This window comes from Xiphias gladius, chromosome 6 (assembly GCF_016859285.1).
Source record: "Xiphias gladius isolate SHS-SW01 ecotype Sanya breed wild chromosome 6, ASM1685928v1, whole genome shotgun sequence".
Lineage (NCBI taxonomy): Eukaryota > Metazoa > Chordata > Actinopteri > Istiophoriformes > Xiphiidae > Xiphias > Xiphias gladius.
In genome coordinates, this window is record NC_053405.1 from 9,534,540 (window position 1) to 9,561,959 (window position 27,420).

General features: G+C 41.3%; 1 protein-coding gene across 2 annotated transcripts in view; it reads right to left on the reverse strand.

Annotated features, from left to right (window-relative positions):
- Positions 1 to 761: 761 nt before the first annotated feature.
- adamts10 (ADAM metallopeptidase with thrombospondin type 1 motif, 10) overlaps positions 762 to 27,420 on the reverse strand; it is a 54,933-nt gene continuing 28,274 nt past the window's right edge. Inside the window, exons 11-27 of one of the 2 annotated variants that reach the window (XM_040129012.1) lie at positions 25,481 to 25,627; positions 25,062 to 25,203; positions 23,657 to 23,764; positions 23,075 to 23,220; positions 22,143 to 22,206; positions 21,766 to 21,868; positions 17,458 to 17,591; positions 14,635 to 14,758; positions 10,663 to 10,743; positions 8,028 to 8,191; positions 7,764 to 7,890; positions 5,649 to 5,778; positions 4,887 to 5,091; positions 3,884 to 4,060; positions 3,592 to 3,757; positions 2,698 to 2,739; positions 762 to 2,565 (exon numbers count right to left, since the gene is read on the reverse strand). In XM_040129012.1, coding sequence (XP_039984946.1) covers positions 2,456 to 2,565; positions 2,698 to 2,739; positions 3,592 to 3,757; positions 3,884 to 4,060; positions 4,887 to 5,091; positions 5,649 to 5,778; positions 7,764 to 7,890; positions 8,028 to 8,191; positions 10,663 to 10,743; positions 14,635 to 14,758; positions 17,458 to 17,591; positions 21,766 to 21,868; positions 22,143 to 22,206; positions 23,075 to 23,220; positions 23,657 to 23,764; positions 25,062 to 25,203; positions 25,481 to 25,627 — 2,170 coding nt within the window. In that variant the 3' untranslated portion in view covers positions 762 to 2,455. The remainder of the gene's footprint in view (positions 2,566 to 2,697; positions 2,740 to 3,591; positions 3,758 to 3,883; positions 4,061 to 4,886; positions 5,092 to 5,648; positions 5,779 to 7,763; positions 7,891 to 8,027; positions 8,192 to 10,662; positions 10,744 to 14,634; positions 14,759 to 17,457; positions 17,592 to 21,765; positions 21,869 to 22,142; positions 22,207 to 23,074; positions 23,221 to 23,656; positions 23,765 to 25,061; positions 25,204 to 25,480; positions 25,628 to 27,420) is intronic. The other variant, XM_040129014.1, reaches the window with a different exon arrangement.

A 27,420-nucleotide genomic window follows, 5' to 3' on the forward strand; every position in this document is an offset into this window, starting at 1 on the left:
ATCCCAAAATTTGTGTTTGTGAGCTGCATTGTACGAGGGAATGGAAATTATGATAAAAATGAGCAGACAAACCCAGAGAGGGCCCCCGGTGCGTGAGGGGTCCTAAGCAGCTGCACTCTTACACCTCAGGCCAGCTCTGCAGATTGGTATTATTACAAAACGGATTTCTAAATAATTAAACTGTTACAATGATAACTCAGAAACAATCACAACAACAGTGAACTAATAGCACCAATCCAAACCAAAGCACCACAAGAAAAAAAAAAAAAAAGGAACAACAGAACAAGAATGTAACAAACCCCCCATAAAGTAACGCTGTAGCTTCCTCTCTTTACAATGAAATTATGTGACATTTAGTGGAGCTGCTTTCAGCGGTGATCAGTGTGAACATTTGTGTGGACCCCGGCCACAGCAGACTTCAGAGCACAGTGGACATCGCAGTGATGCGGTTGTCAGACCCGATGACTGATCTGAGACACAGGCAGCATTTCCAAAAATGTTCAATGAAGTCTGTACTACGTTGGGTCAGGTGACATCCTTCCTGTGCGTAGCAGGAAGACGATGACTTTTTTTAGTCACATAATCATATCACTGCCTTTAAAAGGAAAAAAAAGCTGACTTGGACTGGCACAGGAAAGGCCGGTTTAAATGCACAGGAAAAGTATCTGCCTCAAACATCTGTGCATTAATAAATCATTTATTACTGCCGTGGTCCTGGAGACGCCTACTGTAGAAGGAATTACCACAGTGTTGGCCTGTCAGTGGACAGATTTTGTCACCGAAATAGCGTCACAATCACGTAAGATACTGTCAGAAAACTAAGAGATTGGTGTGAATGAGTTGCTCTGTCACCGTTGGATGTGTAAATTGTTTGCTTACTTCACCATATCAATTCGAAAGGTGATAATATGTCAATGTTGTGCTTACAACTTGTTTCCAAACAACCCAGTGGCAAAAAAAAAAATCAGTTACTGCAGGTTTAACATTAACACACTGGAAGATAAACTTGAAAACTGTGTGGCAGAAATCTCTTCACAGCAGTCTGAATGATGGTTTCAGACAGCCATGAACACATCAGATCAGTGCCACGATGAAAACCGATATTTTATGTGTGTGTAAATCCATCCTCAGATTAGCGCTCTGACTATAAAACGCTCTTTGAAAGCAGTGCGGTCAGAGGTCTTCACTCTCTGCACTGGGCCTGTTCCTGCTGGCAGAGCTGACTCACCGTGTCTCACTGTGCTCTGAATTTCCACCCACAATAAAAGTTACTAGCACTGGCGTGTGAGTGGTAACATGTGGCAAAAATAAACCCACCTCAAAACAGCAAAAAAAACCAAAAAAAAAACAAAACAAAAACCAACAGCAATGCCCGCGCTGAGGGATTTTCAGATAATGACACTGAGCCGAGCTGTTAAAGTTCCTTTTCGAAGACTTTATGCCACAGTCCGCAGCCACAGCACAACATAACATCCTATCATGTGAAAAAGTCCTGGTGACGTGAGCATTGGCTTTGCTCACATTACTTAAGGCAGTGTGCAGCATGAAGCACTGTTTTACTGCAGAGGTGATAATATGCAAGCGAACTGACCAAAGTGGCAAGACAATGGCAGGTTCACTGCACTGAGAGAATTATAGCTTCCATGGAGACATCAAGTCAAATCACATCGGGACAAACAAAAAATACACATGTCCTCTGGCTGCTGACACTTTGTGCAAATCAAACTCTGCTCATACTTCAGCTGAACAACAGCGAGGACTTGGTAATAACGATGATACGGAACAAAGCAATAGCAGAAAACAACGCAGTCAAGTAACAACTATCCGATAACATAGAGATAAATCTTTCACTTCATAATATAAGATATTCCTTTTCATGGGCAATGATATCCGGAAAATCATTTTTCTTTACTAAGTGGATTTTTTTTTTTTATAATTCATGAATAAACAGATATCACCTGTTAACATACAGGTTTGAGAATTTCAGGCCACTGAAGCGAAGACGAACTCAGAGTACTGCGACCAGTCCTGCGGCCAAAGTGAAATGTAAGTAGCACCAAAATATTACAACGGAGGGATCGTTTAGAGAGACAGAGAGAGAGGGTTCATCCTAAAAGACGATGGAGGAAAGTTACTCTCTCCCTCTCTCTGCCTCTCCAGGTTTCAGCAGCCCTCCCTCCAGTGGAATGTATAAACTCAGCTCAGGCTGTTGTGGACCAGCGCGGCCCAGAGCGGCGTCTGATCTGGTCTGGTCTGGTCTGGATTCTGGCTGGAAAAAGGTCCCCCTGACCAGATGCAGGACCAGGTCAGTCCGACAGCATCCCAGTTAGATCTCGAACTCCTCTGACGGAGGTAGCGTGAGGGCTGCTGTCACACGGCTCAGTGGGAGGGTTTCAGGCTTACTGTGTGTGAGTGTGTACAGGACCCAAAGACGGATGCTGTGTGTTTCATGGTGTCAGTGTCCCTGGCAGGTCTTGCAGCACATTTGTCTGAAATATGGCCGGCTGCAGAACTTGAACCTGAGCACCAGGGGGCAGTAGGCCACAGTGTTCACATCTTTACACTCTGCAGGAGAGACATACATGAAACAGCTTAATAACGGCATTAGAGTGACGAGGTTTTTTTTTTATAGCAGATCTTTCAGAAACACTGCAGGATTTCAATCAAAATATCAAGAAATTAGTCACTTTTATCAACCTTTATTGTTCAAAGACTTCCTGAGATCCTCTGACATATGGCCTGTGGATTAAAGAATTAATTCATTAACTTCTTGATGCTTGAGAAAATCATATATTTCACATTTTGTAAATAAAATATGCAATGCAATATTTAAAAATGTTTTAATATTCTGAAGCTGCCTGAGGCTGCCTTTGCTTACTAGAAAACAAAACTGTGGAATAGGCTTATAAACATCTACCATGCTCCCCTTTTTAATTGTGCCAGTTTTTTTTAAAATTCCTTTTCATCTAATTCTTATTTGTATTTATATAATTCCACCCTCTTTTATTGCATTTCAATGCTGTGTTTGCCAATGTTTTATTTATTTTAAATGTGTTTTACATAGGCATAGTAAATACAATGATGCAAAACACTTTGAGCTGCATTATATGTATGAAAGGTGCTATACAAATAAAGTTTATTATTGTTATTAAATACATAATACATAATAATATATAGATGCATGTGTGCATGTATATATATATACTTATACAGATTTATTTAATGCCTGTCACTGACAAGAAAAGGGTGCAGTTGGGTTATGACTCCACTGGAGTTTGTTGAAAAATGTTCAAAGACATTAAATTGTAGATAACCATTAAAGTTTGGTTTATTACAACTGTAAACAATAAGCTAGCTACAGAATTAGTCACTGATATCTGAGGAGACTTTTGTCTTTGCTACATTTTGACTCTGGGCTTAGATATTTTAAAGTTAAATTCGTTTTCAGGGCATCCCATTCATAATAATTTCACCGAATGCCTCAGAAATGAAAATTCTAGACTAAAGATGCAAAATCTAACAACTCTAATCTTCCTCTACTGTTCTTTCTATGAAGCATGAGACTAAAAGGACTGGTCCTTGACCTCTGACCTTCGGGGTTGTCTGTACTGATGGGCAGACTGAGGTCACATTTGCTCTTGCACTGCTGCATGGCTGCTGGTCGATGATGCTCCAGACACTCATTGGATGGCTGGCCAGTGTGGGTCAGACACTGAACTGAACGCATCTCCTGACCCAGACCGCACTTGGCCGAACACTGAAACACAACAACACACAGAACATACAGATATTTAAACTGGGTGTTGAATGTAAGTGCAAAACAGACACTGATTGGTATAAAATTCTCCCAGTATAACCATGAATAAACCAAAAGCCTGTCTACCTCTCCCCAGGGACCCATCACCCACTGAGGAGGAGGGCAGCGCTGCAGGTTACAGCGCACCCTGGAGGTGGGCCGCCCGTGCTTGGGGCACCTGGACTCTGGCAGCGTGTCACCGCTCTCCCCACTCTTACACAAGACCACACGGTGCCTGTAGCCAGGACCACAGCTGGGTGTGCACTGCAGACGGAGTGGGAGAAGAGGAAGCAGAGAGCAAAAAGGAAAAAACATCATCAGGTGGGAGGGCAGGGAGGTGGAGGTGATGGGAGGGTGCAGCAGGGGGTCACTGCGGTCACCAGCATGCTAAAAGAAAATTTTCTTAATCTGCTCAGCAGAGGGCAGCAGCTGTACAGGAAACAAAGTCAAGAGCCTGCTAAGTTCCAGTAAATCAGCTGGACATAATTCCTTGCCTGCGTGTGCCATCGCTACATTACACGAGACATCGGAGAGAAAGTTGAACACTGCGGTACTTCTGACACCATTTAATTTGGTTTCAATTCATCCTGAAGTGTGAGAACAAAATTCAGCTCCAGGAGCAAGGTCGGGAATGTGGTGAAAGACTTTTCAGTCGGTTGCAGTTAATGAGCACAAGAGAGAGTCAACAAGATGTGTCTTAATGGTGGAGTTTTACTAAAGTTTAGCTGCACTGGAGGAGAAAAACTCCGTCAGACTGCTCAAAAATAATGGTCAGAGTTAAAAATAGGAGAGGGGATTCCCACATGACAAGTGCAACAGTACGTATTTATGACTGAAACAACATGTTTAGTGTGATGTATTTGTCAGCTCCGTGCCTCTGTTGTGTATTTCATGGTTAAGGTACTCTTACATTCTCCTGGCAGATATTTGGGTTTGTAAGGTTCATCTGGAAAAGAAACTACTGCTTCATCTGGGAAGAATTTCTCAGAAAACTCAAGTATTGGTTCAAATTTATCCCGAGTTGACTAAACACATTGCAGGAGTGCATGCAGAACACATGTATGATGGGAGACCTCTGCTGTCTGCCTACCTCTGACCAGTCCAGGGCCAGCCATTCAGGGGGGCAGCTGTGGTTGCTGCAGGGCTCAGTGAGTGAGGGGCGCGCTGGGGTACAGGCTGAGTCATCCAGGATTTTCTCCTCTGACGCAGAGATCCTCCTTTTACATAAAACCTCCCGGGTCCGCAGGCCGCCGTTACAGCTGCGACTGCACTCCGACCACTCTCCTGTCCACCACCTAGGAGCAGAGAGGAGCTGGACCCTTAGTTTGTTTTTAATTTATTAATTTCTACGCATTGTGTGTTATAGTATGGGCTAATTTGTGCCTACATAAAAGCATGACAATTGCAATAAACACACAAGTGCATATTTACATAAAAAAATAAATAAGACTTAATAAAGACTTCAACTTATAATGAATAAATGTGAACGTGCTTAAATGTGAATTATACAGTATGTACAGGACATCTGACAAATGCCTCCAAACCTACCTGAAAATAAGATAAGAAATTAGTCTTTTAGTCTCTTTATTACTACAAAAGTGTGATTGTAACAGGAAACCTGAGCAATGCCCACAATGATGCACTAAAACTGGAAACGACAACTAGTGTAACAACAAATATGAAAATGCTAGAATTTTGATCTAGAAGTAAAGAAAAAGTTAAAAACAAAGCTATAAGTGAGACGCTTATGATGAAATTAAAAAACACACATGCAACAAGAAAGGTACAAAATCATTAAGAAATACATGGGGATTCCACATGAAGGAAATCTTATCAACAAGAGATATCTCACGTTGGGGAGCACGGCTCAGTATTGCAGGATCTCCTCTTCTCTTTGGGTTTGTTCTTCTTGTCACAGAAGTGGTTGTAGACGACTGAATGATCTGCCTGCTTCTTACACACCACCTGCTGGATCTGCACACCTGACAGGTGAGACAAAGGAGGGAAAAGGCCATGAAGACATCAGTCTTAGTGATATGAATTCATTCTCCTTGTTAGCCGTTTTGAACCCTGTGCCTCTTTTACACATGGAACCTGCCACTGAGTTATTCTACTCATCTGTAGTCACCCTACCATTTTGCGTGTTGGCGCGCTGCACCGCCCACATGTTAGCATCACCGACATATTATCGAACAAGAGATACAATGCCTGACATCTGGCTGATGTTTCCCATATAACTTTCGATGGCACTCTAAAGGGTAACACACACCGGCGGCATATGGTGCGGCACAACACCAATACCCACTGTTTATGTAAAACCACACACCAGCGGCATCTTGGCCTGCATTACCAGGGTTTGATGTGCATCAACTCTCCTGAAAAGCAGCAATTTATCACTTTAGCTTTAGCAAGTATACCATGACTACTTACTAATGTGTGATGCACTTGACCCAAGGTGGTGGCAGAGACAGTGTTGCCTTGCTGATTTAAAACTATGATAAATTATAACGTCACAACATTTATGTACCTTATTGGGGATTGTAGCTGCTCACAGTTCCACTAGAGCTGTGGCAAGACATTTATGGAAATATAACGAGGTCGTAAACTGCTAAAAAAAAAAAAAAAGACTTACACCAAACGAGTTTATGTTACAGTATGATACCTTTTGATTTAATTGAAAGATTAAAAAAAGAACAAACAAACAAATAAATAAATAAATAAAAGAACAAAAGTATGCCGACTTTAAAACATTGTAAACCAAATGTTTATCCTCTACGCTCATGTCCTCCAGTCCACATAATGGGAAATGAAAGAATTTATTTCTCAAAGGGGAAAACTAGATCTTATCAGGTGCAGCAACATGGATCATTAACTTACAAAGGCCAGAGGGAGAAAAAGGAGACTGGCTATGTGTGATATCTCCGAACCCTCAGAGGTCTGTGAACTGCTCAAACGCCCCTGGGTTCAACATGGACTCCACAAACACTCCATTCCCATGGTGACTTCCCCGGGTCAGTGCTAGTCCAAAGTGGAGATTTATACTGTTTGTTTTATGGATCACTGTATGTGTGTGTTAGTACATCTGTGTGTTGTTTGTATATCCATGTGAGAGAGACAGACAGAAAGGGGGAGATGAAAAGAGTGAAAATGTCAATCTTTGTCATGTTTAATTTAATTTAATTTCTAATAGCCTGAGCCCGTTCTTCTAATGTATTTTTACAGAAATATAAATTAAATATATACAAAAACTGTGGATGATGTGGCTTCAAATACCAGTTCAACATTGTGGGAAATGGGATAGATGAGAAGATAACACTCTCATATCTGTCCGAAAAAATATCAGGCTACTGTCTAGCCAGGAGCCGCTTAGTTTGGCACAAAGACTAGAAACAGGAGGAAACCTGTGGCCTAGCTCTGTCCAAAGTTGTAAAAATCTGCCTACCAGCACCTCTAAAGTTCACTAATCAACACGTTATATCCTGGTTGTTTCATCCACACAAAAACCAGAGTGTAAAGATGATAAATTGTGGTTTTATGTGGTTTATGTGCTAGACACAAGAACATAAAAAAGGATATTTCCCATAAAGTTTAACTATTTCTTTGACCAAACTTAAATGAACCAAATCTTAACCAAAATATTTGACTCTAATATTTATTTTTAAAAAAGATTTTTGTTCACCTTAGTCTAAAAAAAATTAACCCTAGTCCATTATAAACCTGTTCACACAATCTCATCATTGAAAATAACCACACATTTTTGGGAAAAAACCTTGTCCACCTGAGGAAATTTTTAATTTTAGGGTTAAGACTTGTTTTTTGATTTGGTTTTTAATGTAAGGGCTAGGCTCGGGGTTAGGCATGTATTGCTTATAGCTATGGTGAGGCGAAGTCTCCAGGGTCCTAATCTAAGTCAATGCAATGTCCTCTTAAGTGACAACGGTTTGATGGTGTGTTGATTTGTTTCTACCTCCAGCGCAGAGAGCTGAGCAGCGTGACCAGGGGGTGTAGTACCAGGCAAAGCCGCTCAGAGGATCCCTGTTGAGTGGGGGGTTGAAACGATAGTGGATCCCTGGGTTCTCCTCCCTCACAAGCACCTACACATATACATAGAACCAAACATTTAACAGTACAAGATAACAAAACTTTATGCAAAATTTAAAAAAAAAAAAAAAAAAAAAAAGCTGTTTTGGGGCTTCTTTAGTCTAAAATAGCGCTGTGCTTCTGTTCTTACCATGACAACAAGGGTTATGTTTGTTGGCCCCAGAGCTTCAAGAGTTTCTGGCCCGTCAGTGGGCCGCCTGTAGTGGAAGGTTGTACCGGCGATATCGAACCTGCGCGGCGTGTCAATGGTCAGCTTCCCATTGATAAAATACTGGTCACCTTTACTCTTCAGCACTGGGACACCGAGGAAAGGGACGATGAATGGAAACAGTAAAATAAAAAGAAACAAATAAATGCACTAATGCGTTTTTTCTTGAAGGGGATACACCAACAGTTTGTGAAATGTACTTTTTTGTTTCCGCGTAACAGTTACATAAGAAGATCAATATTAGTTTTGTCTGTGTGAGAGATACCAGAAGAGCCATTGATATTTAAAACATATGAGAGTATAGTAACTCCAAAAAAGGACAGAGACATAATTGCAGTCTCAAGCTTCCAATTTTTCTTTAAAACTATCAGGCTAATAAATACCAGGTGCGCATCATTTAGGCTGAGGATCACAGGCCCCAACTGTTTGAAAGCTAGAGCATCAACACATGTCAACAGCCCTCTGAGAAATATTTAGCCTAGCTAGCACAAACACTGGAAGCAGGGGAAACAAGTATCCTGCATGCTCCAGTATCCTAACCCTATTGAACAGGGCTATTGAAATTCCCTGTTCAATAGCTCCAAAACTTTCTTAGTTACGCTTTGTATGTTGTCAACTAGCAAGCTAGGAACCGATACATCCAAAAATCAGCTTGGTGTAGTTTAAAGTTTTCAAACTGTGCAAAGACAGAAACGTTACTACCTCTGAAGTCCTGAGAAACACAGACATGTAGTAACACAATCTTTCTTTGGAGTTGTTGTAATGCACATTAGATGAGCTGGGCTAGCTGCTTCCCTCTGCAATGTTTAAGCTAATGCTGCATTCAAGTCAAGTCAGCAGCACAGGAAGAAGAGGAAAACTTTGGAACAGTCACGAATTATTATTATAAGATTGGTACCCCCATTGCTAGCCTTGTAGTCATGCAGTTTTAACACCTTAAATTAGCTCCGTTTGTTGTGTTACATAGTAGTGGTTCTTTAACAGTTGATTAAAAAAAAAAAAAAAAAATCAGTGTAAAGCTCCTTTTAAATTAGCTGCTGATGTGATGGAGGCTTTGCGGCCAGTTTGTAGACACTTCTATAGTTCTTTTTACCAAGTGGGACTCATAATCACAACAAGGAAGGTGACGTAAACTGTTTTTCCAACTTGGTCATAATACATCTTTCCCCCAGTAGACATTTTGAATTTCAATGGCCGTAAAAGCACAGGTGAGACAAATTTTGTTCCATCGCGTATCCCCGAAGCCATGCACAACACCGGGACCCTGAAACTAGTTCATCTAAATGAAATGCCATTTTCCAGTTATGACAAGCCAAAATTCCTGGTGTGAGAAAGATCTATTATGGTCTGATTGACATGGCATGAACGTAGCATAAGCTAGGCTACGCACATCATGACCTACTTCTGTGTTTTTCATGGCAGACATTTTAATCCCGGCGGTGTCAATAATAACAATAATAACTGCTGCATTCAATTCCAGTCGTTCAAGTTGCAGGGCTCGGATATGTTGCATGCTGGCGCAGTGGTTTACTGGGACGTAGAACTGGAGCAGAGTCATCATTAATGTTATTAGTGATACCTTTGCTCTTCCTGCTTTGACCTGTCAAAATGTCTCCTGTAAAAAAAAGCCTGCAGACTTCACATACGGTACTGTGCAAAAGTTTTAGCCACTTTAGATGTTTACATTCTTATCCATCACACAACGCCATCAGGGAGGCATCTGATTAAAATTCACTCTACAGCTTGACAACGAGCCCAAACGTACAGGCAGAGTCAAGGAGTCCTGCAACAGATGGTCTGGCCCCCACAGAGCCCTGAACATCATGGAGTCAGTATGGGATCACATGAAGAGACAGGACAGTGAGACAGCCTAAGTCCACAGAAGCACTGCAGCAAGTTCTCCAAGATGCTAGAACAACATACCTGTCAAGTACCTTGAAAAACTGTGTGCAAGCGTTCTCAGGAGAATTGGTGCCGTTTCAAAGGCAGAGTGGTCAAGTTAACTGATAAATAAAAACTATTCCTTGCCATTATTTTTGAAAGCATCCTTACTTTACTTTTAGTGCCCAAAACTTCTGCACAGAACTGTATATTTTACTGATATAGGTATTTTCACAGCAGACGTTTGACCCATCATAGTAGGAAAGGCACAGGTGTTACTAATAACATTAACAGTGGCTCTGTTCTATTGTGTCCCAGTAAGTCGTGACAGTGAGCCAGCATGCACAACCCCAGGACCCTGAAACTGAAGCACTGGTTCACCTGTGCTTTTCCTACTATACCAAGTCACAAAATCTGATGTGAAAAAGGCCTATTGAATTGATAGATATTAAACTGATATTGACCCACTCATCAAACTCTTGGAAAGACAAGAAATTTTCCAAAATGTCAGCATATTCCAGAGGATTCAAATAGGCACATCTTATTGCTTTATAACTCATAAAATCCTTAGTTAGTATAGTAGCAGCTTTGTGGTTCCTGTCAAAGGTTTCACATTTCTTTACCTATTTCCCTTGAAAGCTAATTATACTAGAAGTTAGCTTGAATATCATCTTACCAAGGTAGTTGAGGGAGATGTTGAGCTCTTGTATGTGGATGAACACTGATCCTTTGGGAATTCTGACCACTTCTTCATAACCTGAGACACACACAGACCCAAACAAACTCAAAAAATGAAAGCTAGGTGAAGGAGCTTTATTCACTGGGGATCAAGGTAGCAGCTCATAAGTAGTGTTTATCTCTGTGGGACGCCGATGGACTAAGCAGAGGCTTCAGATTCCAGTTGCATTCCTGGGCAGCCGGCCTCAGCTGCTCAGCTCGGCTCTTTGCTAGAGAGCGAGAACTGTGCCAACAGCCGGCTTCTCCTCTCTTCTTCTTGTCCCCATTCCCTCTGTCTGTTTTGGTCTCTTGGCCCTTTTCTTTTAACGCTCATCTCACCTCCTCCCTGCCTCGCTCTGCTTTTCTCAGCTCCGCTCTGCTGTGCAGCCCTGTAAATAACTTCAGCCTCACTAGATGAAGGGGAAATAAAATTTAAAAAAAGGAGGAATAGAATAATTCCTTCCAGTGCTTTGACCATAAAAGGACAGGAGAGGCTTGGCTTGTGACCTCTCCGTGGAGCTCTGAGAGGCTGGACTGATGCTGCTCTGGGTTTCTAGATGGAGGCGTGGAAGATTAGAGGGACACAGTTTAAGGTTTTTGGCTTCGGAGACAGACACACACAAAGAAAGAGCAAAAGTGTGAGTCTGAGGTTCTTCTGTTAATAATCAGAGGACCTTTGTTGTTAACAGAGCAAAGGAGCTGTAAACCCCCGGGCCATGAAACTTCAGTAACCCCTCACCGCCTACCAGAGCCACAGGCTGGACAGATGGAATGAGACTTAAAGGGACATTATTGAATCTACACTGAGGGCGCAGAGAAAGAATTAACTAACACAGCATCTTTACGAAACTTCAACTTTCACTTTTCTGGGACGGGGGAAACTCCGATGGTTGAGATTTTTTCTCATCCCAGTGTTGCTTCAAAAGTTTGGCTCAATCCCAGGGTCATAAAAAACCCTATAGCAACAGAACATCAGAACTGTGTTTCTTGGGTGATGAATATTAGTATTGTTGTGTCTCGTTGCATAATTTTTACCCATTCAGACCATATTTAAATCACTGAAGCAGAGATGAGAATTGCTAGGTAAAGGCTTTAGGAGTTCAGAGAAATCACAAGCTTGCTGTAGACATGACTGGTGCCTGTAGCCGGAACAAGCCTTCAGCCCTGGGCCAGGAGGTGAGAACAGGCTACGCTGTAGATGTGACCAAGTCAGCTGATTCTAGACTTTTAGGACTTTTGACAGTTAAGCATGTACTGGACAGAAAACTCAAGTGAACTCATTTTTTAGTTGAGAAAAAAGCTTTGGGGAAATTATACACTTGAGCTGCATCAATTAGTCGATTAGTTGATTAGTTGAATTAATTGCTTTGTTTTGCTCTTCGGTTTTCCGATGTTTTATAGACAGAACGGTTAATCACGAAAATAGCCAGCGAATGAATCAGTAATCGTTTGTTGCAGCCCTATGATACACCGTAGTGTGTATTAGGACACTACTGTCTACATACCTTAAACCCTGATTTCACCCTCATCGAACATCTTTGGGATGAATTGGAACCAAGCCTTATCACCCAAAATCAGTGTTAGACCTCAATAATGCTCTGAATGGGGGCAAATCCCTGCAGCCAGGTTCCAAAATCTTGTGGAAACTCCGAGACCAGAGACTGCTATAGCAGCTCTAGAAATAACATAATTGATTTTTTTTTGCACGGGTGGTGACCAACCACTGCAACACATTCTGGGACTGCAGCTCATTAAAAGGGTACGCCACTATTTTTACATATAAAGATGTGTTTATTTGTCATGAGCAGTACTACTTAGTCTCTGAAAACAGATGTAAAATGTCCTCTGTGGCTCTGGAGGGAGGTTTATAAAATCTGAGAAAATAAACCTGATGATGGTTCCTTGGCTTTGGCGTGGAGGCAACACATTTTGAACAAAAAGCCTGCGCTACAAACTGCGGGTGTCGAGTTAGAAATACAACGGGCCTTCACTACTGAGGGGAAAGTCTAATTAAGACATTATTTAGTTGCATGGTGAAAATTGTGAGAGCCAGTATTTTTGAGTTTGACCCATACTAGGAAATAGAAGTCAGGAAATCGCGACTTTCCCCCATTTTACACTATTCTGTTTTTGACTAGTCTCTCACAATTCCCTCAAACTTATTAAAGTACAATACTGACATCACTAGAGCACTCCTTTAATAATAGGCCTGACCAACGGCCCCAGATCACGAAACACATGACCAAACAACCTACACTTCGACTTCAGCCTTACTAATGGATGTTTTCAGTCCAGCGATAATGTCAGATATTTTGAGGGTGGTTGAGACCTCAGCTGAGGTTGACAGACTGGCCTGGTCACTGTGGTCCACGGCAGGGCTGCCTGCTCAGGGTGTGTCCCCTCTGAGGAATCCTGGAAGGGGGTGAGTGGTGTTGACAGTTGGGTGACAGACTCTGGAGCTGGTGTTGTGGTGAGAAATGTGGCCCAGAATAGAAACAACGGCAGCTGGACCTCAAGCCACACTGGTCGGACCTCACCTAAATCTGTCTGCCACGTGTCCCTGGTTGGCTGGTGGATAAATATATGTATGCATATACAGTTTATGGTATGTATATGAATATACTTATGTGCGCTTCGTCATGTGCTCTGGGTTTTTCAAGTTTTTCTTTGTATTCTTAGAGGTGTTGGGTTGGCTTGATAATTGATATTGTGTATCCATATATGATATTGAGCTGACCTGACTCACTGTATTTGTTCTCTTATATACAAGGTGTTAGTGTAATCTTAATATACAGATGTGTGGACCTTAGTCTAAAGGCCCAAATGTCTGTCAAAATGACTTCCAGTTAGTAGCCCATGTTGGCCTTTTCTCCATCTTATTCCTGCTTTACCTCACACCTACATTTGACACTGCTGGTAAAACCATTTTACTCAATCGATTTATAATCCCGTCATAATATTCCCATTATAATATTCCAATTATAATTACCCTCTAAACTGGTCTCTCTGACAGGTAACTTGCTAGCTTCTGTGGTTTTTTTTTTTTTGCGTTGTAACTAAAGAGTCGATTATGGGCCCTATTCTTTCCTCTATTTACATGCTTTCCCTTGGTCACATAATTAGTAGCCATAACATATAATTTCATTTGTGTGCAGATGATACACAAGTATATCTTCCTGATAATCCTATACAAAGCCTATATGGATGGACCGATTCAAAGGCCTGCCAACAGGATGTTGAAGGACGAGCCAGGAATTTATAAGCTTTGTTAAATAGAAATTCTTATTTTCCCCTGTGGTCATGGAAGAACTGCTTATTGTGGACTTGATGGTGGATAAGACTAGCGACTGTTACTATCTATAATGCCAACTTTAAATCTGGGCTGCATCAACTCTCAACTGCTGTATATACGCATCATTCATCTCTAAGCATTCATCAGAAAAACCCAGAGTAAAACAGGTGCTGAGATAAACGATTGTTCTGCAGCTACGTGGAGTTTTATTGGCTCTATCGAATAAATAACTGTGATAGTATGCAGCTTTGCATGTGAATAGACAATTATATAATACAGTTTGAATATCTGGGGTATCCTAACTCACTTGGCGAGGCAGTTTTCCAAGATGCATTCACAATCCAGAGTATCAGAATCCAAAGGTTGCATGTGCACATTTTTGGCACGGGAGAACAATTATGTTGCATAACTTTGCATGGTAAATGCCTATTGTTAACCTAATCTGATTCTCGGGAGAGAGAAGAAAGTTCCAATGCTGAAGACAAAAAGTGAACCATGTTTCACCACTGCTAATGAAGATAGGACACATCAAAGTCTTCATGTACATGTGCAGCAACGTCTGTGGCAGCAGATCCCAATAGTTAATTCATGAGATGACTGTAAGGGTAAAAGAAGTGCTTGAGTGATTTATTTCTGTACCTCCTTCGGGTAGCGAGTCGTTGAAGAGTCCCTCCACAGACATGCAGCTGCTCCCGTCCCCCCCACAGATCCGGCAGCGGTCCTCGCGAACGTCTGAGCCGAGGATGCGATCACAGCCTACATGCTGCGAGAAGGGAGAGAAATGAGTGAGCTGCGGGGTCACTCAGGGTCACGGGTGAAGGGGCACAGTCAGTAAGTCGAGAGGTGTCAGAGGCCGAGCTGAGGGATTGCCTCTAATGTCTTCCAGACCACTTTTCCAAAACACAGAGATATCAGATGGTAAGTCCAGATGTGTTTTCTGATCCTGTGCAGACATAAAGCTCTTAGGTTGCTAAACTCATAGCTGTCGACATAAATAAGTTTCATGATGAGGAAAGCAGGTGGTTGTTCTCAAACTCTTTAACAGTGAACCAAATTAGATCACAGTTGAAAACTAAATCCAGAGTTGAAACTGTAATTCACCCCATGGTTATCTGGTGGGTTTATAATGTGGGTAGTGGTGAGTTAGTCTAAATCTAAAATGATAAAAGGTCAAAACTAGCAGGAGGCCCATCGTCTCTACAGGCAGACAATGTTTCCCAGAGCTCATTCGGGCCAATAGCACAATACATAACCCATATACAGTAAAATGACGGTACTGGAATATAGAGTGAAGTGAGAGACATTGCCGCTTTCAAAATGGCTTTCAAAATGCACCTCGGCCTGTGTATCATCCATTCATTCACCTATTTCAAATCAATCTGTTATTAGTCAGTAATGTGACAGAAAATTAATTGTTTCCTTTTCCAAGCAAAAATGTTTTCACTGGTTCCCGCTTTCAAATGTTAGGATAATCATGCTTTTCTTTGTAATATATCATAGTAAACTGAGTATCTTTTTCATTTTTGAGGTCATTTAAAATGGAAAACCACATGATTTTTTGGACCCATTTTGTATTTTTGATGCACATAAAAACAAAAATTTTTTTTTTAATGATTTCCAGATCGAAGGAAACAATTGGATGAGCACAGTACTGTCCCAATCTTAAACGACTTTGCCTAAAAACTAACAAGAATAAATCTAATTTTGTATTTGGTTTAAGGAATCGGTATTAAGGTCGCCCCAATAGAGGGCAGGAATGCAAGGATTTGGGTTAATAATTGCTCCAAGGAGAGGGAAGAAGAAACAGAGGAAATGTGTAAACCAAAACTATGATTAGGAGAGTATATGTACACCCAGGATGCTGAGCCAGCGACACCATAAAAAGATATTTGAAGTTTTATTTTGCTTGCAAGAAAACTCCTTTTGAAAACGACAGACCAACAGCAAAAAAAGCTTTTTTCAACCCAGTGTAGCTTGCATTCTTTCTGATCTGTCCTTTATACTTTACAACTGAGACAGATTAGCAGGTGAAATCCTTCTGAGAGCACCGCCTACACCTGGATTTACGTGGTCTGTTTACTTCATGACGGAACAGGTGTATCTAATGTTTTGTACACTCTATATTTTGTCCAACAGATCCGGGAAAAAGTGGCTCTAGCAGACATGCCTCTCGTCTGCAGCAGCATGTTGTGTTCAACTGGACAATCTGTTCTTAAGCCCTTTTTCTACCTCCCCCACTTCTCCCTCTCTCCTTCTGTTTCTCCGTCCTCTTATTGTCAGACGCCAACTCCTGAACCAAAGCCAGCATGAAGCTGCAAACAAGAGATAGAGATTTCTCCGCAGTGTTTTTGAAGTTTTATGTGTGTATAAAATATATGAGAGGTGAGACGATAGAGCGGAGGGAGAGGGAGGAAGAGGCGCTGACTGGATAGCAGACAGAAAAATTGAAGTAGAGAGGAAGGGAAAGAGATTAAAAAAATCAAGGGACAGTAAGAAAATGAGAGGAATTGAGAGATGTAGAGTCTGAAAGGGGAAAGAGGAAAAGAGAGACAGATAATAAGACCGCAGTGAATGAAAGCCAGCCTGCAGTGCAGACAGACTAACAGCTGAGCAGGAGGGTCACTGAGTTCCTACAGAGCAGAACAGAGCAGAGTACAGGGAAAATAGAGGAGTGAAGGAGAAGGAGAGAACAGAGAGGGGATGTTGATAAACAAAATCCTCTTTTTGGAAGAGCCCTGGATCTCCAGCTTCCATCAGCTCCTCAGTCTACCTAAGAGACTTCAAATAAAGCGAGGGGGCTGAAAAATTAGATCTTTTGGCATTTCACAAAACAACAAGCTGGCTGTCCTGAAGTTGTTGCCTCTCAGTTGTTTGTCTTTGTCCTTACACCTTTTAATCCCTGTGCAAAGCTTCTACTTACTTTTTAGAGTAGAACGAGATCCAAAAACAACAGATTGGGAATCAACACCGAGCACATTAACTGTGTGCTATTACCATTACAACGGTCTACACCCTGTGACAAATGAGCCGTCATGTGGGTGTCAAAATGGGTTCCAGGGACCTGTTGGAGCTCCAGGTGGTCTCCACTTCATCAAAATGAACAGCAGTTAGATGTTTTGTTTTCATTAACAGCCTGGATTTAAAGAGAGACCATTAGTAATGGGAATCTAAAACTGCTGCCAAAGTTAAGATAATTTTTCAGTTCAGCAGCTGATAGTGATGATCGTCAGCAGCCTGTGCGTAAACTAGACAGCGGTGGTTGTCCGGAGTCTGGAGAGCGAGTATTACTCGTATACTATCTCAGTTGAAGACAGTCTTGCGTTAATTCTTTATTCTGCTGCTTCGGGTTAAACTATATGCTCAAACGCGGACATACAGGACACTATAACACATTGTATTTCAACAAAAACCCTTGCATGGATGTGTCGAAACAAAAAAATATATAAAGTCTCCTTGTCTCACCTTACACTCTCCATTTACACACACATCCAGAGAGTCATCTCGGCAAGGTGTGCCATCCACCACAGCTGGAGCACGCTCTGTGTAGAAGTTGTAACCCTCCGCCAGGCAATTAAGAGAGCAGGGCTTCACCCCACCTGGACACACAGACACAATTCAATGAAGTGTGTGGTAAAAACAAACAAACAAACAAACAAAAAAAAAAAACAGCCTTTGTTCTGCTGAATGTATCACATCCTTATGAAGGGTGCAGAGTGAAAAGGCAGAATAAGAGAGAGAGGAGTCTGCAGGGGAGTAGGAAATGTTTTTTACTGCTGACAGCCAGAGAACGAGCAGCTGAATTTGATTAGGCCCCTGATCCCCTTGAATATACGCACACAGACACAAAACTACTGTACGCCCTCAATAAATGAACAACACAAACAGAGCAGTGCAAACGGGTACAGCAAGAAAGTAGCTAGATTCCCTCACTGACCTTACAAAAAGATGTATAAGCACATGGTACTGAAACTGAACTAGCAAAAATGACAACTCAAAACTAAAATAATAACAACTAAACTCCTCAAAAACGTATTCATTTCGGAAAAATCAGAACTGCATTTGTACTGTAGAGAATTAATATGATTTTTCTTATTCCACAGATTTTCTCACAACTGCAAAATTATGTTTTCAGGTAATAAACTCATTAACACTGCTCTGCAAACAAAGTTAAGAGTAATTTAGGACTGCACCTAAAGATTATTTTCATTAACAATTAGTCTACTGATTAATTTATTGCTTTGTCTAAAAAATGTTAGAGAATAGTAAAAATGTCCATCATAATGAGCGCATAGTGACATCAACATCAATAACTTTCTATCAATTAATCAATGATTAATCATTTAACCTCTAGTTAAACGACTTCTTTATCATTTCAAAAGTGTGTAAGAGTTCAGTATTGAGTATCTCCGCTGGTGTGAGGAGGTAAACACACTGTGACAAAAGAAAATGCATAAAGAAACACACACACACACACACACACACACACTTGCAAGTGTAGACATTGTCCACAGGACTGAAATATTTACAGAGATATTATATATTCTTTGACCCTCAAGCCTAAAGAAAATGCTGCATGCACCAAACAGCCAGGCTACCTGTTGCAGTAGAGATGGAAAAAATTTTTTGGCTTATTTGTTTAGTAAACCTGCTGTTCGCAACCCACCAACAGTCAGTTTGTGAACGTCTCCAAGGCCGCCAAGTATCATTATCACTAATCTATACTCATATCCTAGATCACTGACACTTGCCGCAAGGGACTGGTACTTGATCGGCTTATCGGAAAACAAAACTTCATCCATGTACAGGCTGAAAACACAGCCTGTTTCGAGGATGAACACTTTTCTCCAGGCCATGGGAGACATTTAACCATCCTGGCACCGGATTACATATGTTGGTAACACCTCTCTGACAGCAGCGGCAATTAAATGAACATTAGGGTCATGTAAGTATAGAGCCCTTTATAAGCTGTACAGCCACTGACAATGTGAGCACCCGATTCTAGGTGGTATTAAAGATGTGCACATGCACGACTGTACCCTTTTCATCCTTTCACTCTTTATTTGTGCTGTTTCTTTCCTTACCATGACACACACACACACACACACACACACACACACACAAACACACAAACACACGCACACATACAGTTGCTCGAGGTTTTCTCTAGCCAAGTGGTATATATCCTTCATTCATCTGTGCAGCTCGCCAACAGCTCCACTATTTGAGTGGCTGTTGACATCAGTCTGGGCTGTGTTTGTTTGTGCTGGCAGTTCCGAAGCAGGTACAGTATGTACTGGGAAGGAGAGAGGGAGAGAGAAAGAAAGAAAAAGGGAGAGAGAGCGTGTGTACTGGCAGGGCTTGCAGACGATAAAGTGGTCAGACCATGGAAAACTACAATTCCCATGGTGCCTAGCTTTGGCAGGGCAATCGTGGCTTGCATGGTGTGTGTGTGTTTGTGTGTATTATAACTTGCAGGGTGTGTTGTATGGAGTGTGAAGGTTGAATGTGAAGGCTGTTGGACCGAGAACAGCAATGGGGAGCAGCTTGTTTGAAAAAAAAAGAAAAAAGAAAGCTGCTTAAAACGACAGACCTTTTTTAATGAACTGTCCTTGACTGTCTGAGCTGAGAGAGAAAGGCTGTCTCTGTTCTCAGTGTATTGGGACAGAAAATAGAAATAAAGAGATTGCATAATGGTGAACTAAATAAAGTCAGAGAAAGGATTTAGAGGGGCACCCAGAGCAGAGTGGACAAAGAAAAGGGGCAGGTAAAAGTGGAAGGACGAAAGCAGAAGTGAGAATCTGAGGAGAGTGAGAGGGCTGCAGAGGACAGAAAAGGGGCTGGGCGGTCTGATCTGGCCTTAACGCAGGGCAGAGTCTATGGCACTGTTCCTATTTTAACAGCTGCAAGGGATTTCCATTGTAAAATCAGCTGACTTGATGAAAGGAGCACTTGTTGCCTGAAGTTGGAATTGGCTGGCCGGCCATCTCTGTAAGCCATTATGTTATTGGAGGGCTAGATTAAAGGCAGTTATGTCGTTGAAACTATTTATCTTTCACGTCCAGTGTAGTGCTCATCAGGAGCAAGGAATTCTTGCAAGGCATTGTGGGATGCATGGCTCTCTGCGGCCAGCATCTGCGAGCCAGACAGGAGAGAGTCTGCAGCTTCGATTCACTTTCTCCTCAGTCCACACGCACGCACGCACACTCTCACAAACACACACACACACACACACACACACACACACACACACACACACACACACACACACACACACACACACACACACACACACACACTCCTCACTATCTCCTGACTGCTGTTCATCTCCTTACATTAACTCACATTGGCTCACGTCTTTTTGTCCATCTTCATATGTTCACCTATGATACCTACTCATCTTCCCTTCCTTTCCACTTTCTTTTTAAAAAAAAAAAATCCAAAAAATATAAATCCAACTTCTAGCCTCGTTGTCCTTTCAAGGACATTGTGGCGAACAAGTGGAGCAGCATTGATATGTTCAAATATCACGGAGTCACTGAAGACTTAAATTTGTCTTTAGATAAAAAGAAAAAACCCACATTCCTTTCACTTGCTGTGTGTGGTTTACCCTGTGCGCAAACCTCCAGGTGTGGCGATGGTCATGACGGAAAAGTGATCCTTTACTTAATAAGTAGCAAAATCACTATGTAAAACGACTCCAGTACAAGTAGAAGTCCTGCTTTCAGAAATTCCGGAATTAAATTATAATCAGTATTATAGTAGTGATTGTAATTTTTTAGATGTGTTTTATAATTTAAGTTTTATCAGCTAAATGTAAAGACAGAAAAAAATATAAAAAGTAAACAATAAAAGTAAACATTATGCAGAGTGGCCCCTTTGAGAGATTTGTATTAATAAATATTATATGACTGGATTATTATTAATCATGTATTCCAGTGTAAGCAGCATTTTAAAGTAGTTGCTGTTCCAGGTGGGGCTAATTTCAACTAGTTTATATATGTTTAGGTCGTTAACTCTACAGTATTAAACTACCTAATAAATGACATACATCATATATTATGACCAATATGATCTTACCATGTCAGGTATGTTTTTATATCCAGGACCCAGCACATGATACGTAGGTGCAGAAAATTAACGGATGGATGGATGGATTTCTGTAAAATCTAAATCTAGTAAGTAGTTAGATGGCAATTAGATGTAGTGGAGTAAAGAAGTAGAAGAATTACCTTAAACAGTAAAATATGTTTTATTAGAAATTTGATTTTAACTTTTTGGTTTCCCGAGAGTGAGAATAGAGGATGAGGAGAGGAGAGTGGCGTGCAGCCGGAGTTTCTTTTTGTTGCGACCATAATGGACGATGAACTTTAACCCTCATCCCAAAGTATTTTGGTTTAGTTTCTGTCTCATCCTTTTGTTAACCTGCAGTATATTAACTAAAACCAACACTGAGCTCCGTGCACGGCTGTTGACACGGAGCGGATCCGGAATTGGCTTGCCTTGACCTCACAGACGAGTGAGTGGCCTGCAGGGGAGCGACGTGAGCGACTGGAGCAATGGCAGAAAAGGCATTTAGCGTATGTAGTGGCCTGTCGTTACCGACCGAACCAACAGAGCCGATGGCTGGAGATACGCATACAAGACGCAAGCTGTAATAACCAATGGTTGACAGTGGTGTTAAGGTCAAAGAGGCCATCTGCAGTAGAGATCACCATGGAGCAAATAAATTCACACACACACAACCCACACAGAGCAGGTTTACGCACTCACCCCCTCTGTATGGCTTCCAGGTGTAAAATTTTCCCCGGAAAGGAACGCTGTCAAAGTCGGAGCACTGAATCTCCCTGAAATCCCGAGAGCCTGCAGGGCACTCCTGTAATGCACACACACATATGTATGTATATACTGTATATATGTATGTATATATGGGTGTGTGTGTGTGTGTGTATACACACACACACACACACACGCGCACACACGCACACACACCAACACACATATATGTACACAGTACATGCACCACAAACACATGCTAGTAGAGTCTCGTGCAATGACCAAACACAAAACAAATTAAATTAAATAAATTACAGTGTGTTGACCAATTGATCATAATGATGATGATGATGATGAAGAGCAGAGATACTCACGTCAATATTGCAGGACCTGAAGCGCTTTCTCTCCCCTAGACAATACTTTCCACCAATGGTTGGCCTACAACCAAACACAAATAGAATCAGGCCAGTCACATCTGAGTACAATTTAACAATATCCAACCTCCATCACATCACCACATAGTGCCGGCTCCTGATCTCTGCTTTGTCTGCCTTCATCAGTGTGTTTTCAATCTCGCCGTCTGTCTCTTTTATTGCTTTATTGTCTATCACAGACCGTCACGACAGCATCTCCGTATTTAAAAAAAAAAAAAAAAGAGCCGAGAAGGAAGCCAGAGCTAGGCACCATCAAAAGGCTACTCCTGCTAAACTTTCAACGAATTTAAACGTAACGGAGCCAGAGCACATGTGCAAAGTGATGCTCAGAAATGACACGAGACAACACCGTTGGCCTCAGATTTGGGTCATTTCATTCTCAGTTTAATCAGTTCCAGATGAGGGGTCTGGTGACTGTGATTCAAAAACAAGTCTGCTAGTCGTTTTGTGATGATTCAGACTGAATTATTTCATACAGGATGAAAACCGTATATTAGATATCCAGCTAGATATTAATATATCTGCAGTGACCAGTTAATTCTGTCGTGAACATATGGGCTTGTGATTATTGCGTTAAGATAGATTTGAAAAAATCATAACCTATCCAGTGAAGTAATGTATTGTATTTGGCACAATGAAACACCTGCAATTCATTCTAGTTAAATAACTACAAAAAAAATTAGCTGGCTACTTTCACTGTTACATTGAAAAACATATTCTACTTGCTGATCTTGAGACTTCCAGTCATTTTGAAGTTACTGAAGTTTGAAGTCAGCTCAAGTAATTTGAGTTCTTGCACTAGGTAGATCGGTAGAAATACCCACCACAAAACCAAGAATGCATTTCAGACCGGGCACAGCTGAGACCTGTACCTGGGGCTGTCGCAGTGTCTGACAGAAGAGGAGACTCCACCTCCACACGTCCTGCTGCACTCCTCCCACGTTGACCACAACCCCCAGCCACCGTCCACGCCCTCCGGACGAGTCCCATAAGCCACACACACCCTCTTGTAGCACCACTGCAGTCAATTATACTCATGAATACACAACAGCAATCACAGGAATACTAAAATAAAGCCATGAGGGTGTGCTGGAATAGTAAAAAATCTGACCAACAGGCTATAGGAAGCATATATTACAATATCAATCATAATCAAATCAAACCAAAACTACAAGACAGCTCACAGCCCCGGAGCATTTTTTTCAAACTTTGCTTGTGTTTTTGAGGTTGATTTTTCCTTAAAAAATTCATCCAAACAAAACAACAGCCAAGATGAGTCAGCGTGAGGCCATGCTGCTTTTTTTATTCTCGTAGGAAGCAGGAAGACTGGTCCCAAGATGAACAAAAGTGACCACCACCCTCTATCCTACCTACACCAGCAACACTCTTATGTCCTCCCTTTAAAAGGAATAATGTAGGGGGAAAAAAAAGGGTTATTTTCACTGTTTACTTACCCCTTTCTCTATCGTGTTGGTCTGACAGATGGTTCCCTCTGCAGCGGGAATGCTGCTGGTGATGCAACGGTTGCTCTTACTCATGCACCAAAGTTCACTGCAGACTTCCTGTGTGGGTCAGTGAAAGGAGAATTAACTATGGAAGATAGAGAGACAGAGAAAAAAAAGGGGAAATAACGCAGCAAAGATTGACGCAACCTGCAGTGTTTTCTGTACAAGCTCCTTACAGAGACAAGTGACTCGCTGGCTCCCCTCTCTCATTCTACAGCGATGTCTACAACACATGCCGCTACGTTTTATTGTGTACATATGCTCTGACTAGATAGCATTGATAATAATAAGTCAATAAAGCAGTCTGCTATTCCAGATGTCCATTTGCTCTGAGCCTGCCCCACGTAAAAGTGGACCATGGAATGAAAGGGTGCTATTCAGCGAAGGTACTGCGAGACGTTTCATCATCATGGCAAAGGAGAGAGCCAGAGGAACACGAATCGGTGAGATAATTATCTGATACAAAGATGAGACCCTGTAAGGGCTGGTGGAGAGAGCATGAAAACGAGAGACGAGAGATGTGAAGAGACTACAGAGAGCTAAACATGCAATCTAAAGCAAAGTGATGCAGTTGGGACATCTCTCGATACATGAAGACATTTTGCAGCATTAAAGAGGGAACAGTTTACGGGGCCTCTTCAGAACTGAAACAGCAACTCCACTTGCCTTGATCTAGGATTTAGCACTTCAAGATAATCTGGGTGGCTCAAATTTTTTATGATGAAACTACAAATGGTGATAGAAAATTATGGAAATAAGTTAAATTACCTATAAGTGTTTCCATCCTGTGTAGAGCTTCAGTTTTATGTAAAACACCTTGTTTCGTTTATGTTACATTCTATTCATGGCCTGTTTTATTCAGTTTATTTCATTTTAATTTGAGTTTTGTCTTCGCAGTGCCAAGTCTCATATTAGATTTGGTCAGCGGTTTTTGTTTTGGTTTGGTTTTCATTTGAATATTTGAAGAAAAAAAAAGTGCTGTATGTATATTGTTTATGACAGAATCAAATCAAATCCATTTCAAATTCTCCTGAGAACTTGAGAACTCTAATTGCTCGGATTGGAGAGGATAATTTCAAGACTTAAAACTGCGATAAACTTTCTCCAAAAGAGCAAAATCGTTCATTCCTGCCAGACTCAGTTGATTTTTCAGAAAATGTACAAAATACTGACTACTGACTAACAAAATATATATAAATATTGTGATATAAAAGGACAAATACTGCAACAAAGGATTTAATCCATTTCACCAACTAACAGGGAGAGACGTCAGAGGCCAAGCCAACATGAGAAAGAGAAGAAAAGTAACCTGAAAGATGAATGAAAAACGGTACAGTGTTGACAGAGCACTCACCGCATATTTACACTGTCGAGATCTGACGCCGTACTGGAAGCGGCACTGTTCGTCTGCATCGTAGGCCTGACCGGGGGCTGTGGTGGGGTACACAAACTCCTGCTTGGGGGGGACGTTGTTTAGACAGGAGCCCATACCTGAGCTAAAGCACACCGAGCAGAAGAGAAAAAGGACGGAGATTAAAATACACAATAGCTGTTTCAGTCATTAGTTTTGAGAATACACAAAGTAAAACAGCTTTATTAAAACACTGAACAGGCAACTGAAGTGGATCTGCCTACTTTCAAAACCCATCTGTACTTTGAATGTTTCTCTGACCATCAAGAATGTCACACTGACATCCAAGTGAATTTTTCTTTCTGAAACCTCTAATTACCAAATGATTTGTGGTGTTGCAGATATCTGATAGGCTGACTCACTCCAGGAAGCTGGTGATGTAATCGCGGCTACAGGCCGACCAGATGAACGGGTTTGTCTTCATGGTTATGTGGTCAGCCATCAGCTTGGCGGTCTCCTGGCTGCGGGGGCCACAGGCGTTTCCCATACCGTCATGGTTCATCCCAAACCTAAAGCCCATGATGAGACAGTGACAACACTTTGACGCTCTGTGGACGGTGACAGTGGAAAAAAGATCACTGTGGATAAGAGGGATCTAAAGAACAGGCATATGAAAGAGGATAGTCTGCAGCTGTCACGAGAGTTCGCCTCCATCTGTCAAAAATCCGTGAACACGTTTTATTACTAGCATCACAGGACACTTCTGCTCATTAGGACTCAGAGCCCCGCTGGTTTTCTATTTGACATCAAATCAGGGACCGATTTACACCTTGTGGTGGCCTTCTGAGGCTCAACGTCTTGAGTTGCATGTAAACATGTTTAAATACGAACACCGCCGCTGCACATACGGTCCATGCTTTGTCATTTTTTTTAACTTTTGACAAACAATAAGAAGACTACAACACTGCATAAACATGAGGTCAAGATTAGAGCTGCAACAATTAGTTGATTAATCAATTAGTCAGTCAATCACCAGAAAACCAATCTGCGACTATTTTGATAATCGATTACATAATATTTTAGGCAACAATGGCAAACCTTAAAAGATACTTTTCTCTTATCACTGTAAATGAAATATTTTGACGTTTTGGACTGTTGTTTAGACAAAACAAGACATTTGTTGACATCCCGAAGGACTGTGAGAAAATGTTATTGATATTTTTTCACTATTTTATGACATTTTATATATCAGACAATTAATCTATTAATTGAGAAATTAATTGAGAATGAAAATAATCATTAGTTACAACCCTACTCAAGTTTACATTTTTTCTTAATATGATAAAAATGTGAAATATTTTGTAATTCACGCAAAATATGGAATTAGCAAACCTGACAATAATTATTTTCATTACTGATCAATCTTCCAGTCATTATCAGTTTACTATCATATATGACAAAGAAAACCATCAAATCCTCACATTTGAGAATTTGGAACCAGACAACATTGTGGTTTTTTTTGCTTGGAAAAAAAAGACTGAAACCAGCTTTACACCTAACACAGAGATGCAATTTAAAGGCATGAAGGACAGAACACTCACGTTCCCAGACTAAAAGTGAACCCCACTGACTGAAATACTGTATATGAAAAGTCTTGTCCGGCAAATTACTATTTGTTATATAATGGTCCATCTTCAACATGACATGGTAAGTATGACAAGACATCCCGATAGTTTACCAAAAACTGTTACGTTTCAGAGTGTTAGTGATTCATTTGGTGTTTTTTTTCATCCCTAACATTCATAACAGACAGTGATAACGCTCACAGTAGCTCTGTTTGAGCCTGAAATATAAATGTCCTGAAGCTGATTCATTTCTGTCTTGTCTTTTCATGGGGGTGCTCCACACCACAAACAGGCCTGCATTTAATCTAATGCTGCACTGTGATGTCAAAACAGTTTATATGGCAATTAAAAACAAATGTTGATTGTGCTCAGGCTGGGGATGCCGACTGTGTGGACACACGTACACACGAAGACCAGCACACCATGTCCAATCATGTGGGCTAGACAGCCTTGGGGTCTGAGTACTCAAAAGCTACCTGTGTTAATCATTAGGGAGGCAGGACCCCGATGGATCCACCGTCTGTCTTAATACTTCTCAGTGTGTGCACGCAGAGTGAAATCGAGTAACACTAAATTACTCTGAGCAAGAAGAATACTTCCCAAAAATAAACCTTGATGGTTTCTCAGAAAAAAAAAAAGACATGAAATCAGCAATCTCTGTTTATTTACTGTATTCATGACACAAGTAAGGCTTATAGGCAGATACCATTACTAGTTACTAAGTGATCCAGAACAGC